At 52.7% G+C, this 14,290-nt stretch overlaps 1 protein-coding gene across 1 annotated transcript; it reads left to right on the forward strand.

Annotated features, from left to right (window-relative positions):
* The first annotated feature begins 1,574 nt into the window (after positions 1-1,574).
* On the forward strand, positions 1,575-9,631 carry TMEM128 (transmembrane protein 128). Its single transcript, XM_045834444.1, has 5 exons — positions 1,575-1,692; positions 2,881-3,022; positions 4,493-4,651; positions 7,680-7,788; positions 8,971-9,631. The coding sequence occupies exons 1-4, from the start codon at positions 1,596-1,598 to the stop codon at positions 7,777-7,779; spliced, it is 498 nt and encodes a 165-aa protein (XP_045690400.1). The 5' UTR covers positions 1,575-1,595; the 3' UTR covers positions 7,780-7,788; positions 8,971-9,631.
* The last annotated feature ends 4,659 nt before the right edge of the window (positions 9,632-14,290 follow it).

Here is a 14,290-nt window from a genome sequence, read left to right on the forward strand (position 1 = left end):
GGAGGCCCGGCACTGACCTTTTTGCAAGGACCTCCTTGCAAAAATACAGCCTTCTGTTGATTGTTTTCTGTTGAGACAATCAACAGAAGACTGTATTTGATAGGAGGAATTCACTTCCTGTTAACAAGCCTTCTGACCCTATACAAGAGAGAAGAAAGGAGGGCACAGACCCCAGATGGCTTTAAAGAGATGAACCATGGTACTTAAGGAGTCTGAAAAGAAAAAAAAAAAACAGAACAAGAAAGAGGAGGTATTGTGTAGAAAGGCCATATGATCCAACCTGCTGTTAAATCCTTTGCTCCAATGGGTTGGCTAGAAAGGCTGAAGAAATGACAGAAACCAACCACTAGACACTTGACATTCTTACTACATTTCTTCTGCAAATACCCATGACATAGAAGATCTAAAGAGCGCCAACTGAGCAAGTTAAATTTTACTTCCTGGGTGGCTTTCTGGGTTGTCCACTCCTGTATCTGACACACTTGAAGCCATTGCCCCTGCTCCCCACACCTCCCCCCAGAATGCACTAGCCTTTATTCTGTGCTGGAATAACCCTATATACAATGTTTCCATACACTGTATTGAAATCGTCTCCTCCACAAGACTCTAACTTCACTCTTTCCTTGGCATTTTTAGCAGATGCAGCTGTTCAGGGAATGTCTGTTGACTTAAGAAAATGCTTCCATACATTCGTAAATACTGCAACATATTGTAGCACAGCTCTGAGCTCATCTTTGGTCCAGGAGCTCCTCAAGTGTAACATCACGTCTTATTCATCTTTCTTTCCGTTGTCTAGCACGATGCCTAACAGTTCCAAGCAAACAGTAGGTGCTCAGTAAACGTCTGAATGGTTAAGCACACTCAACACAGGACACGGTAGGAGTGTGATAGGATTCTTGATACAGAAAACCTTGTGAATTAGTGACAGTGCTTTTCGATTTATGAGCATGAGTGAGGGGAGATGGCAGTTTTCTGGGAAAGTATAAATTTAGGTCCCACATTCCCAGTCGGTGAATTTGCTCAGAAGTTGGAAAAAGGGTGTTGACATGAACAATACACAGATGCTTCGCACTTAAACCCCACAACAAATGCAGGAGGCAGGTATAATCCCCGGGGTGCAGAAGAGGAAAGGCCCGGAGAGGTTTATTTCTTGCCCAAGTCCACCCGAGTGGTCAATGCCAGGCCTGAGGCTCAACAGCTGGCGCCCACGGTCCTTTCCTCCTCCGAGGTCCCGCTGGGGAGAAGTGAGAAAGAAGCTGGGGGCTGGGAGTCGAGGCCCGCACGAGGGTACTGCTCAGCTTTGGGCACCTGCGGAGGCAGAGAGCACAGCGAGGCAGGCGGCATCCGTAATGTCGGTCCCCCGGAAAAATGGGATATTTTCGGCCGTGAGAGCATCATCAATCTGAAACTCAAATCATTTAGCGGATCTGAGGGCGCTGATTGCGAAGCCAACTCTGCCCTAGATTCTCACCAACTAAAACCTTAGAAGCAATACCGTCTCCAGCGCTCACAGAAAGAAACCATCCATCCGGAAGTCGATACCCGCGGTTCCGGGGGGTTGACGTCACTTCCGTCGCGTTTCCTAGGACGCCAAGATGGACGCTCTCCGGGCCCGGGAGCAGCTACGGAGACGATACCTGTTTGCGCTCGACGCCGAGGCGTCGCTGGACGGCGAAGGCTACGCCAGGCAGGGTGAGGCGCTCTTGCGGGCGCGCCCCGAAGCGCGCCGAGGTTCCCGGGGCCGAGGCGCCCGCAAACAGCCGGCTTTGCGGGTCTCCCGCAGCCCTGCCGGGTCAGGAGGGGCGGGTTTCGTTTGTCAAGGCTTACCTGTAGTTGGCAAGGAGGCTATTTAGTGTCATAAAAGATCCTTAGAGATCACGTAGCCCCGCGCATCTTCATCCCAGGCAGCGCTTTAGGATCCCCAGGAATGACGATCGAACACCATTAAAAATACTCACCGGTTCTATTTCTAAAAATCGACCAAACAAAGGGCGGCTCAGAACAGGGGTGGTATTGCCACCCTTTGGGTACAGACGGGTCTGGGATGCTGTGCGCTGTGTGTTTTCCTGTAGAGGCGGAGAGCGTAGAAGAACCCAGAAGGGGATACTGGCCATTGCTTCTGGGCAGGGGAACTGGGAGAGGTGGATTTCATTTTAGACCTTTTTGCCCTGTGTGTTGTAAACCATTTGCATTTAATACCTTCTAAAACAGAAAACATGTCCAGGCATTCTGGGTCATAAAATTTGAGGGTATTATCTCCCAGAATTTGTACTAGGAACAAGCTTCTTAGGAATCCTAAAGGTTGAGAGCCTCCGATGTATACCAGGGGCATGTCAATCACCTGGGAGCTTGACCCCGCCCCGGCTGCAGGTTCTTTCATATTGGGTCCCAGGACTAGATCCAGCATGCCCCTTCCACTTTTGAGCTGCCTTAACTGGCTGTGTTTGTTTAAAATAAATAGTTATGAGTAGTATTTTTGGAAAATCACAGGTCCCTTTTGTGCTCTAACATTTGCCTTTTGCATCTGCCTTAATAGGGCTGATTACTTTCCTAAATGAAACATGAAACATAATGTTAAAATTCTTACACTACCAGATGTCATCATTCTTTTTGAAAGACTGAATATGTAAATTTGATTTCAAAATTCACAGAGAGGAAAAAAGTTGACTACATAGAACATGTTTTATAGTGGACTCCTAGTAATTATTTCTGCAAACATAAGCTGATGTTGGTGGTTTTGCAGAAAAAAATCGTGCTATGCTGGGAGAGAATCTGGTTTTTAGAAAGCCCTAGAAAATTTTCTTACTTGGCTTAAAACAGGTTAATTTGTCCCCAGGAACTCATGGTAATTTGATAAGTAGAAATCTCCCTTATTTGCAGGAGCCTCTGCAGCTGTTGAGAAAAAGCAGAAACCTCTTCCAAGACTTAATATCCATTCTGGATTTTGGATATTGGCCTCCATTGTTGTGACCTATTATGCTGATTTCTTTAAAACTATTAAAGAAAACTTTCACACCAGTAGGTAAGAAAATTTTGCTGGTTCATACGTTAAACACCCTTGTCTTATTTTTCATGTTTTATTTTGTCCGTTGAAGTCTTCAAATGCTTAGCAGGTACCTGGTGTCTGCTAGGCCCGGCACTGGGAGGTGCTCATGATAGCTAGGTGAGTCAGCGCATGCCCGGGGCGTGTGTAGCAGAGTGGGTGAGACGGAAGTTACTTCCTTGTGCCTTTCAGCACAGGTGTGTTGTCGGATGAGAAAGGTGGTAAATGAGAGAAGAAAATCACGGGAGGAGAAAGTAGAGACTAGAGGTCTTTGCAAAGATAAAGCGCAGGAGCTCTAGAAGGAGGGACTGAGAACTGTGGTGTGGAGAGGTCTCTGAAGGCCCCTCAAAAGGAGCATGGAAATATTTGACCTGGAGAGAAAGAACGTCAGTGGCATAACAGGGACCCCTGCTGGGGCTTGAAGCGCTGTCCTGGGCACGATTTCCTTGTCGCAGCTGTTCGTGCGTAAGCACCGTCAGTACGTCTGAAGCACGCCGCAGTGCCCTGATTGGCGGGAGTCAGAAAGCTGGTCATGCCAGAGCTGAATTCAGACTCGGGTGTTCAAGACTGTGTTCCTAACCACTGCATCCTGCCTCCCACAGTTCTCAAGTCCAGAGTTGCATCATCATAAAAGCAATCTGGAACCTTGCCATTGTTGGAAGTCCGCTCAGTACCTGTGAACTTGATGACAGTTCCAGCCCCCTGTGTCCCCTCTGTCTACTGCATGGAATGTCAGTCTTCTCCCCATGGAGAAGCAAACGATAAATGGGGGTATTGGGTGGAGTTGGGGGACTGGCTGGGAAAGGGACTCTGTTCCCCAAACCCGGCCTCCTCCCATGACCAGCAGGGGCTGGAAGGAAGAGGTCAGTGGGGTCACACACACAGAACTGAGTCAGGTCTTGGGTATAATTAGAGGCGAGAAGGAAGGCATTGCTTCTTGGAGGATCATTGGACATCTTCTAAAAATGTGAGGGCTTCACTTAGAAATCTTTTATGAGAGGCACCATGAACTAACCATCTTCCAAACTGATTTTCAGCATCCTAAGAAACCCTACCTGGAGGAGTGAGTGGTGCCTGTTATTACTGTCACACTCAAAAGTTCAGAAACAAACAGAAAGCTGTTCTCTTCTCTGTATTTTTAAAGAAAACGTGTCTCCGTAACCAGGGGTCTGTTTTGCCTGCTTAGTGTATGAAAGTACATATGCACACCTGTATTTCAAGTCGCACTTTTCTGTCCTGCCGTGGGTCCCAGGCTCATCCCTTCTCCCCTCGCCTCCCAGGAGGTGGAGACTTTCCGAGGTCGGGGGTCGCGAAGCTGTGGGTCCCTGTGTTCCTTTTTTTAGTTGTTGCGCTCGCAGAAATGGAGTTTTAGGCGGTCAGGGAAAACCTGTATGGTGTCTGCTGATCTGCCAGGCGCCGCCAACCCTGACATCGTCTTTGTCTCCACAGCTGGTTCCTCGCTGGCAGCGCCCTGCTGCTTCTCAGCCTGTCCATTGCGCTCTTCTGCATCCTCTACCTGGAGTGGTACCGCGGGGTTGGGGATTACGATGCCCGGTACCCGGCCCTGATACCCCTCACGACTGCGGCCTTTATCGCAGCGGGGATTTGGTGAGTTCACTGGGACACAGCGGGCGGGAGCAGACATTCTGTTGCTCGGGCACTGACGTACGTGGTGCAAATTTCAGAGCAAGAAAAGGGATAACGGGAAAATAGTTCCCCTGTCATTTCTAGTCTCTGGTTCCCTTTTCAGTAATACCTTTCTTCATGTATTCAGTTATTTAAAACACAAATAGTGAACTTGAACAACAATTTAAAAAAAAAGAGCCAAACCCCCCCCCAACAAATGGTGACAATGCTGTATACTCATATATTCTGCAACTTGCTTTTTAAATCATTCTCACTGTGAAGCATAATGCTCACAGAAAGTAGGAAAAACGAAATCTCGCAGCTGAGTGAATCATGAAAGGGGCATTGAGGTAACCCCCCCTCCCCCTGGGGCTAGAAGGACACTCAGGCCCCGCCCCCCACAGCCCCTTTCTCCCTCTGCAACCGCTGCCCCGCCCGTCTGGCCACAGGGAAACACCACCCGGGCCTCGGTGCCGATTGCTTCCTTTTACATCTCTTGCATACTCTACTTTTGTTTGATTTGTGTTTGTGAGCTATATAGAAATGTATTTTTACGTATTCTTTTTTTTAAGACTTTATTTATTTTTAGAGAGAGGAGAAGGGAGGGAGACATAGAAGGAGGAAGACATCAAGGTGTGGTTGCCTCCTGCACGCCCCCAACCAGGGACCTGGCCCGTGCCCTGACTGGGAATGGAACTGGTGACCCTTTGGTTCACAGGCCGTCGCGCCAATCCACTGAGCCACATCAGCCAGGCCTTACATACTCTTTTATGTTTGCTCTTTCTGTGTTGCATTATGTGTGATTTATCCATGTTGTTACGCATAACAGTTACTCGTTACTGTTTAGCAGTCCAGCTGGTAGCCGACTCCCAGTGCATTTTTTCTACTGTTGATAGTGTTTAGATTGCTTCCAGTTTGGTGGTGGTACTAAGGATGCTATTGAGAACATGCTAGTATATGTCTCTTATGCATAGGTGCACATTTCTGTTTAGTGTGTGTGTGTGTGTGTGTGTACATGCACACATTCTCCCATACTGGTGCACGCAGGTGCACCTCACTTTTTGGTAGTTGTGTAGTCAGTGCTGCGTGGACATCACTTGTACAGCCAGCTTCCTGTTGTCGGGCTTACAGTTGATGTTATTCTTTTATTCCTACAATGTAAAAATACCAAAATCAGTATCCTTTTTTGTTAGTTCATAGGCACTCAGTGAAATGTCTATAAAAGTGTACTTGCTCACTGAAGAAAAATTTGTTAATTACAGAAAGTACAAAGGAAATAAATCCCACAATGCCACCAGTCCGGGAGAAAAACCACTCTCCATGCACAGGGAGTTCTCACTCAGTGTCGCCTTCAGGTTCTTGATTTTGGAAAAAGCATGTACTTTTCTGCATACTCAGTTTAAATCTGTTTTTTGATGACTCACTTTCTGTAGTTGAAGTTGAAGGGTGGTTGACATGGTACATTGGGACGTGGCTGTCATTAACCCTCCAGTCATGTGGGTAAACAGGTGTGTTAATTTGCATTTTCTTGTAAGGCCCCTGTCACCCTCAGAAATGTCATTTTATTCTTCAGAAGAGGATAATTATAGCTATTTGAAGGTTCTGCTTACTAAAGCATTACATATTAAAATCCATAACTACCCGAAGCATTGAATTGACGATCGTTGTCCCTCGTTAACTTCTGCTCTTCTAAGTTCGGCCCCCCAAACCCCGGCACGCCCGGAAGGTGTTTGTTCTTCCCCTGGTGACGGGGTGGTGCTTCCCTCCGTGGGAAATGCGATAGAAAGTCACAGATGGTCACTTTTTCCCTCCTGGTGCTGCCAGGGAAATGCCTTTACCATCTTGTTACCACGACCGTTTGACCGTGCACGAAGCCAGGCTGTGGCCATTTCAGTCCGTGTCCCACTGGAGATACCAGCTTTCAGAGACTCCAGTTCCTACGAAGCCAGCTCTCACTAGAGGACCGTTAGTGATCCCAGTTCCAAGTCCTTTTGGGAGAGATTGTGATATTTCCAATGTTTGAGAAATCACATCTCTCTCTTTTTTTTTCCTTTTCTTTTTTTTTTTAAGATTTTATTTATTTATTTTTAGAGAGGGAAGGGAAGGAGATAGAGAGAGAGGGGAAAACATCAATGTGCGGTTGCTGGGGGTTATAGCCTGCAACCCAGGCATGTACCCTGACTAGGAATCGAACCTGCGACACTTTGGTTCACAGCCCGCGCTCAATCCACTGAGCTATGCCAGCCAGGGCTGAGAAATCACATCTCTTGAGAAAATATACATATAATATTGTTGGCCGAATGAACTGTCCCAAACTGAGTAAAAAAGTGAGTTCTTTAAATCTGGATTCTGTAGTAAAATATACAAAAAGGGATGACCTTCCACCGCCCAAAAAAAAAAAACCCTGGAATTTATTTATAAAAAAGTGTGTACTTATTCTTACATGCTTAAATGTCAGTCACCTTCAAAGTGCTCTTCATTTGATGCAACGCACCCATCGAGACGTTTTTCCACTGCTCAGAACAGTTTCTGAACTTGTCAGTTTTGATGCCTTTTAGAGCTTCTATCATTTTTTAGTTTTACTTCTTCCACACTGGCAAAACAGTTCCCTTTGAGGACTTTCTCACCTGGGGAAACAAAGAAAATCGTTCAGGTGAGACCAGATGAATAGGGGGGTGGGGCATGGAGGTCACGCCGAGTCTGGTCAGAAACTGCTGAGCACTCAGGGCGGTGTGGGCGGGTGCGTGAGCCACCCGCCATGAAATGGGCAAACGCATGGAAAGAGTCTTCAGAAAAATTCACTGGAGCTGAACACAGCCTCTCACAACGACGCCAGCTGGCACATGGATATGGCTGGGTTCCTAGAACACTCATCCAGTGGAGGAAGCCCGCCCCACAAGGGGCCCGCCCTCCAGAAGATAGTTCTGAGGGCGGTTTTGGTTGCCCCCTCCCACGTGTGTAGATTACAGCAGGATTTGTCAGCCGTGTGTTTCTTGACTTTTTCTTTCAGCTTCAACATCGCTTTATGGCCGGTGTGGTCATTTTTCACTCCGCCGCTGCTGTTTACCCAGTTTATGGGAGTTGTCATGTTGATCTCACTCCTCGGGTGATTGCGAAAGGTAAGGTCTCTGGGATGGTGGTGCTAATTCTGACCCCCTTCGGGCAAGGCCTTCAGACAGTTCCAGGGGGCGCAGCCGTCGCAGACCGCCTGTGACCTCCCTCCCCCGTGTTCGCACCGGAGCTGTTCGCCCCCTGAATGCAGGTCGCAGGGACCGAGACCCCGCCCACCCTCCCTCCTTCCGGTGCTCGAGTGCGGACTGCCTGGCGGAGGTGGCGCGCCGCCCTGCGAAGGCCTCGCGCGTGCAGTGCCCAGTGTAAATGAGTTCGCAGAGTAGTCCTTTTTCTTTTTTGCTGCAGCCAGCTCACATACGAGTGAGTATTGGCTAGATAGTTTTTAAGGATTGGGAACTTGGGGAAAAGAAGGAATTTTACCCATTTCGGGGAAGAAATTCTGTCATGTTCTAACTCTTCTGGCTGCATCATCAAAATCTGGTGGACACGGTGTGAGCCTTTTCCCTGAGTCAGTGGTGGAACTCCCGCCTCCCCACAGGCCCCGCCCCCTCCTGGCCTGCCGCTCTCTCGGGGGCCTGTTTGCTGAGTGTCGTGTAACTCATTTGTTCACGCCGTGTGGGTCGAACGTGCTCACTCTCTGTGCCTGGGGACGTGGTGGGAAAGACAGGGGTGGTCTCCGCCTTCACGGCGCTATCAGCAGCATGTGGAGGAAGTCCAGCTCACACACTCGTTTATGGGGGTGGGGGGACTGCATCCAGCGAAGTAAGAGTTAATACGCTGAGAAAGTCACTGGGGCGGGAAGGCAAACCGGCATTCCAGCTAACACACTGCACACCCTCCGCTTGGAGCCCTACGGGGCAGCTCCTGCGAACACAGAGGAGGAAAAGGCTGCTGGCGCGCCCGTGACCCGTGCTGCTGCACTGCGTCCCCTCCGCACACGGGCCTGCGGAGGGGCCACCGGGCTCTCAGTGCGCCCTTTACCCCGTCTGCGGGTGTCCCCACAAGCACGTGCCCTTGGCTGACCACGGCTCCTGCTTCTCCCTGTCTCCCGGGGTGCGCCCTCGTTCAGGGCCGAGTTTTTGCACGTGCGGGGGGCTTTTGACCTAGTGCTGACGTGGATTTGTGGCTGGTGGCGGGGAGACAGGTGGTGTCGCAGGCCTTTTAACATTGTATCCAACAACGCAATATGCATTATCTCACGTGGGGCCTAAATGCTGGCTTTCTTTCAGGTTCAAAGGCAGGAGAATGTGAAGTGGATGATGAGCATCCAGCTAGCTGAAAGCATCCCAAACGTGGAAAAGCTACAGTGTCTTTTTGCACCTTGAAGTGAGTGGCTTTCTGGGAAAAATGGCCACTTCATCGAACCGTGGTTGAAATCAAAGTAAACTATCTCTTTTAAGCATTCTCAAACCCAAGTGATGATTGAATTTTTCAGATTCAACAGAGGAATATTCTCTTCAACACAGGAATGACCGATTTGCAGTGCTAATCTGTTTGAATCCTTGGAGAGAGTACTGGTGTAGAAATTTAGGTGAAGTTTCATGATAGATGCATCATGCACTCCCGACACCCCAGACGGCTCCTCACTCCGCGGGGAAGGGGCGGCCGTCGGTTGTGGAGGACGGCTGGGTGCGCGCCCGCGCCTGCGCCTGCGCCTTCAGCCCGGCCTCAGCGCCCACCCCAGGCCCCGCCTTTCTGGCGCTTCCTCGGGCGTGGGAGGGCCAGCGGGGCGTGTCCTACGCATTCCCTTGTGCATTCCCGATGATAACTCTTTAGGTTTCATCATCGTGTAAATGATGGGTCTTAGCATGTCTAACACATGAGCTTTGAATGATTTTTAGGTATGTATGATTGTTCCTGAGCATTTAAATAAAATATTTTTGTAACTTTCTTCTGGGTTTGGTGAGTACAGACTCCGGCGTGGTTTCTGTGTTCAGCTACCGGCGCTTCGAATTAGCCGTGCAAACACGGCCTCTTTTCACAGCAGGCCGCCCTGCTCTTCAGAGACCGCGTGAGGGCAGTGCTCGTGCTTCCACACACAAATGTGTTCACCCGGAACCCACACGCCGGGAGCGTGGTGGCACAGGGAGTACCGGTGTCGGTTCTTCTCCCCGTGAAGCGGGGGTCCGGCCTTCCGGCGTCTCTGCGCCACACTGGAAGGAGAAGGGTTGTCGTGGGCCACACGTTAGATGCATTGCGACACATAATCACAAAAACAATCGATTTTGTGTTGGGTCACAGTCACAAGCACAGCCATCCTGAGCCGTGTGCGGCCCACGGGCCTTGTAGTAAAGGGGCTCCCAGACATGATCTGATTCAGTCCCTGCCCCTGCCTGGCTCGGGTCACACCCTGCGCCTCCAGCTGTAATGCTGATGAGACGCCTGCTGCGGGGCCTGGCACACAGTAGGTGCCCACTCAGTGAAGGCAGTGGAGAGGGAAAGAGACAGAGCAGACCCGGGGCCGGGAGCAGGCAGGCCCGGTCGGCACGCAGGACCCAGCCCAGCTCGTGTGCGCCTGCGCGTGAGCGTGTGGGGAGAGTTGCATTTAAAGGCAAGGGCAGGGGCAGGCAGGAGTCAGCCAGGGATGCCGGGGGGGCAGTGCAAGGCCGAGGCTGCGGACCCTGGCAGGCAGGGTTACAAAGCGCTGGTTCAGACCCAACAGCAGGGAATGGGTGGGGCCCAAGGTCAATGCCCAGTGATGATGCCCACAAATTCTATACCTGTCTGCCTGTCTGGGTAGGTGATGCGAAGGGACAGTTATCCGTGGACAGATCCTGCAGAGGAATAGACTATGTGTCCATCCGTCCACCTGTCCACCTGTATATCTGTCTGTCTACCGCTCTGTCTTTTCTCAAAGGGCACTTTCACTGCTCGGATAGAAACCCAGGACCAGGATTTCCTGACTAATACAGCTTGTTAAGATCCAGTTAGCCAAATGCCGATACTGCGGTCACCTAGGACGGTCAGGTGACCCTCTTCCTTAAAAAGAGACCTTTTGATACATCCGTTTAAACAGGATCGTGCCTGGACCTCATTTCTGTTAAATAACCAATATACAGGTTACTTACGGGCCTTTTCCTAGTAGTATAACTTTTCAGTAAATAAAAACAGTGTCAAGCAGTAATGCTCTTGCTTCCACACAAGCTCCCACTCCTAAGAAGAATGAATGAATAAAGCGAGGGTCAGTGGTCAGTCAGTTGCAAACCCTTCCCGTGGAGGTCACAGAGACAGTGGGAGGTGTGACTCTCAGAGCCACCCCCGACTTTGACCATCCCAAGTGTCAAGACCAGGTTTTCAACCCGGCTGGCACCGGAGTTGCTCAGGCCCTGAGTGACCGGTGCGTAAGTTCAGTTCAGTGCCTGACACGGAGCAGGTGCTCAGTAAACAACGAAGTGTCTCAGGTACGGTGTGTTTGGCAGGCGCTTCCCAAAGTGCATCACATGTATCGTGTGTATGAGCTCGCTGTATCCTCGTAGACACGGGTTAAAACAGTTACTATTAAGAGCTCCGTTTTACAGCTGCTGACATGGTGGCCCCGTGGGGCTCAGTGACTTGTCCCGCGCCACACAGCGGTAAGGGACGGAGGCGGGAATCAAAGCTCCCAGCCGGCTTCAGAACCCACCCGCTGAACCACCACTTGGTACTGCCTTTCCCCCAAAATCCACGTGGGCTGGAGCTGGTTTGTGAAACAGAGGCAGCGCACGTGAACATGGGTGGTAAAACTGCCAAGCGGACTGAACGTGGAGGGCGTTGTTCCGGCAGTCTGGGCGTTCAGGGAGCCCCTGCCGTCTGCAGGCACGGAGCTCTCCCTCTCCCTCTCCCTCTCCCTCCCAGGTTCCCGTGGCACTGGGCACAGACTCTCTGCCGCACCCTGTCCCCAGGTCTGACCCCATACCTGGCACGTGGGCAGTGCTCGGCACACAGTTCTCAGTGGATTGGAAACAATGCTGGGCGCTAGAGAGAACAATGACTCAGACATAATTCTTGCCTTTAGGGAGCTCAGAATTGAAAAAAACAGTTAAAACTTGATTAGGATGCAGGTGATAGAGGGATGAGGGGGTGGACCAGCCTGCAGGGGGCCGCCTCAAGCCTCAGAAACGTGTGGTCTCACAACTGTCAAGACCAGAAGTCCAGGGCCACGCTGTCAGCCGGGCTGGTCCCTTCTGAGGGCTGTGAGGGAGGCTCTGTTTCAGGCCCGGCTCCTGCTCCTGGCAGTCTCAGGTGCCCCTCGGGTCACAGATGGCATCTCCCTGTGTCTTCACATCACCTTCATGCCAACCGTGTCTGTCTTCAAATGTCCCCTTTAAAGGACACAGTCCTGTTGGGTGCGGGCCCACCCACACGGCCTCCACCCGATCACTCGCAAAGACTTTGTTTCCAAATGATGTCACACGCACCAGTGCTGGGGGCGAGGACTTCAACATCTTTGGGGGGGGCGGGGCACGACTGTTCACATTTATTGAATACCTACTACGTGCTGGCCACCCCTGTTCCGTGCCCTGGACAATACAGCCGTGGGCAGAACCGGCCACATCCTCCTCCTGGCAGTGGGAGAGGCAGGCCACAGGTGTGTGCACGGTGCAGCAGGTGAGGACCTGTGCTGCAAGGAATGCAAACAAGGTGAGGGGCCAGAGCACGGGGCACAGGACGGGCCACGGGGTCCCGCACCCTCACTGGTCTCCGGAGGAGGCGAGGTCTCCTCGCTCCTTCACACGGCATCCGTCCATTTGTGCACCTGGCGACCCTCGGGTGTATTTACTGAGCGTCCACCTGTGTGTCCCAGGGGACATCAAGACGATGCACACGGTCCCTGGCCACCACTTCCCCGTCACCCCCATTTCTGTGCACATGCTGCATCCTCTCTCTGGAACAACCTCGCACCCTCCGGCCCCTCCCTGCCCCATGTCACCTGGCCAGCTCCTCCTCCACGCTACAAAGACAGCAAGTGCAGGTGCCCCCTCCTCCGGGAAGTCCTCACCCGCCCTGGCAGACTGGGCTCCCAAGGTGGGGCAGACACAGCCTCACACGGATGCTCTCCCGCTTCCCAGGGAGCACCGGCCTGCTGAGTGTGCCTCCACCGGAGTGTCAGCGCTTCACTGACTGCCCAGGGCCCGGAACAGACAGAGCCTGGCAGAGACGACTGGGAGGTGAAGAAACGCTGGCCCCATGCGGGCACGGATGAAGTGAAAAGTGCAGGCCAGGCCAGGTCCCCTGGTGCACTGCCTCCTGGCCCGGGCTGCCCGGCAGCCGGGAACCTCTGGCAGTCAGCACAGACTATGTGATTTGCTGCACCCACTGCAAAATCAAAGCACGGGTCCCCTGTTCAGAAACCAAGAATTTCGGGATAGCAAAAGCAAAGTGCTAAGCCCAAGGGAGAGGGTGTCTCCTGCACGCAGAGCTTGGCCTTACCGCCCAGGTGTCTGCCCACAAGGCAGCTGGCTCCTTCCCCAGCGCCTCCCAGCGCAGGCGCGCGCTCAGCTGCGCCGGCCCTTAGGACACTGGCAGAAACCTGCCACGCCCTCCCCTTAGCGGCATCTCAGCGGGCACTCAAGAGGACGGCTTCCAGCAGGCTGGGGGGGCTGAGGGAGGGGCTCGAAGGGAGAACCCCGGGCACCCCACCCCTCAGGTCCAGAAGCAGCTCCTCATGCCCTTGTAGGAGGGAGGGAGAGTATCTCTGTTCTTGGGAAGTGGCTCTTGTCTTGTTCGCATCTGGGCATCTCCCGGCAGACACACAAGTACAGCAGGCACACACAGAGACACAAAAAGACACGCCCTCCCCTATTCATATAGATCTAGGGACAAGCGACGAGCCTCGAAGACAGCCGGCCAGACAGAGACGCACAGAGAAAACGTACCGCAGACATAAGCAGGGACCAGGACAGACAGACTGACAGGCAGAAACAGCAAAGGGGCACTCCTAGGCTCACCTGGACCTCCGCGCGCGCGGTCCGCAACCCAGACGCGCGGGTACAGCCCCGGAGAGCGCACGCCCCCCGCGCCCACTCCTGCTGCGGCTCAAGGCGACCCCCGCGCAGCCCCCAGCCCAGGAGCCGGCGGGAGGCACCGCTCGCTACCCAGGGCTTCCCGGGACACCGGGCCGGGCGCCCTGAGACGGGAGGAAGAAGACGTAGGGGCGTCGGGGAAGGGAACGGAGCTGGGGACAGCGGGCGGGTCCTGGCACCCAAGGACCGAGCGGGAGGACGCGCGGGCGTCGGGGCAGGGCTGGCTGCGGTCTGAAGCCTCAGGGGCTGGGCGCGGCCCGCGTGGATCGTGGAGGGCGTGGGAAGGCTGCCTGGGGCACCGCAAGGTGAGGAGAAGCAGGCAGTGCTTATCGGGAGCGCAAAATAAGCCGGGGTCAGCCCGGGTCAGCCGGGTGGGGGCGGTAGTACGTGGACTGGGTGGGTACCTTGGCCGAGGGCAGACGGACCGGAGAGGGGAAAGCCGGCATCCGAGGGGCATCTGAAGAGGGAGCTAATTAGGAGAGGGCGTGGGGGCAAGGGCCGAGTCAGGAGCAAGCAGGTGGGGGCCAGCCCGGGGCTAGACTCCCTG

The sequence above is a fragment of the Phyllostomus hastatus genome, unplaced genomic scaffold, assembly GCF_019186645.2.
Source record: "Phyllostomus hastatus isolate PE091 unplaced genomic scaffold, TTU_PhHast_1.1 phas_contig_196, whole genome shotgun sequence".
Classification (NCBI taxonomy): Eukaryota; Metazoa; Chordata; class Mammalia; order Chiroptera; family Phyllostomidae; genus Phyllostomus; species Phyllostomus hastatus.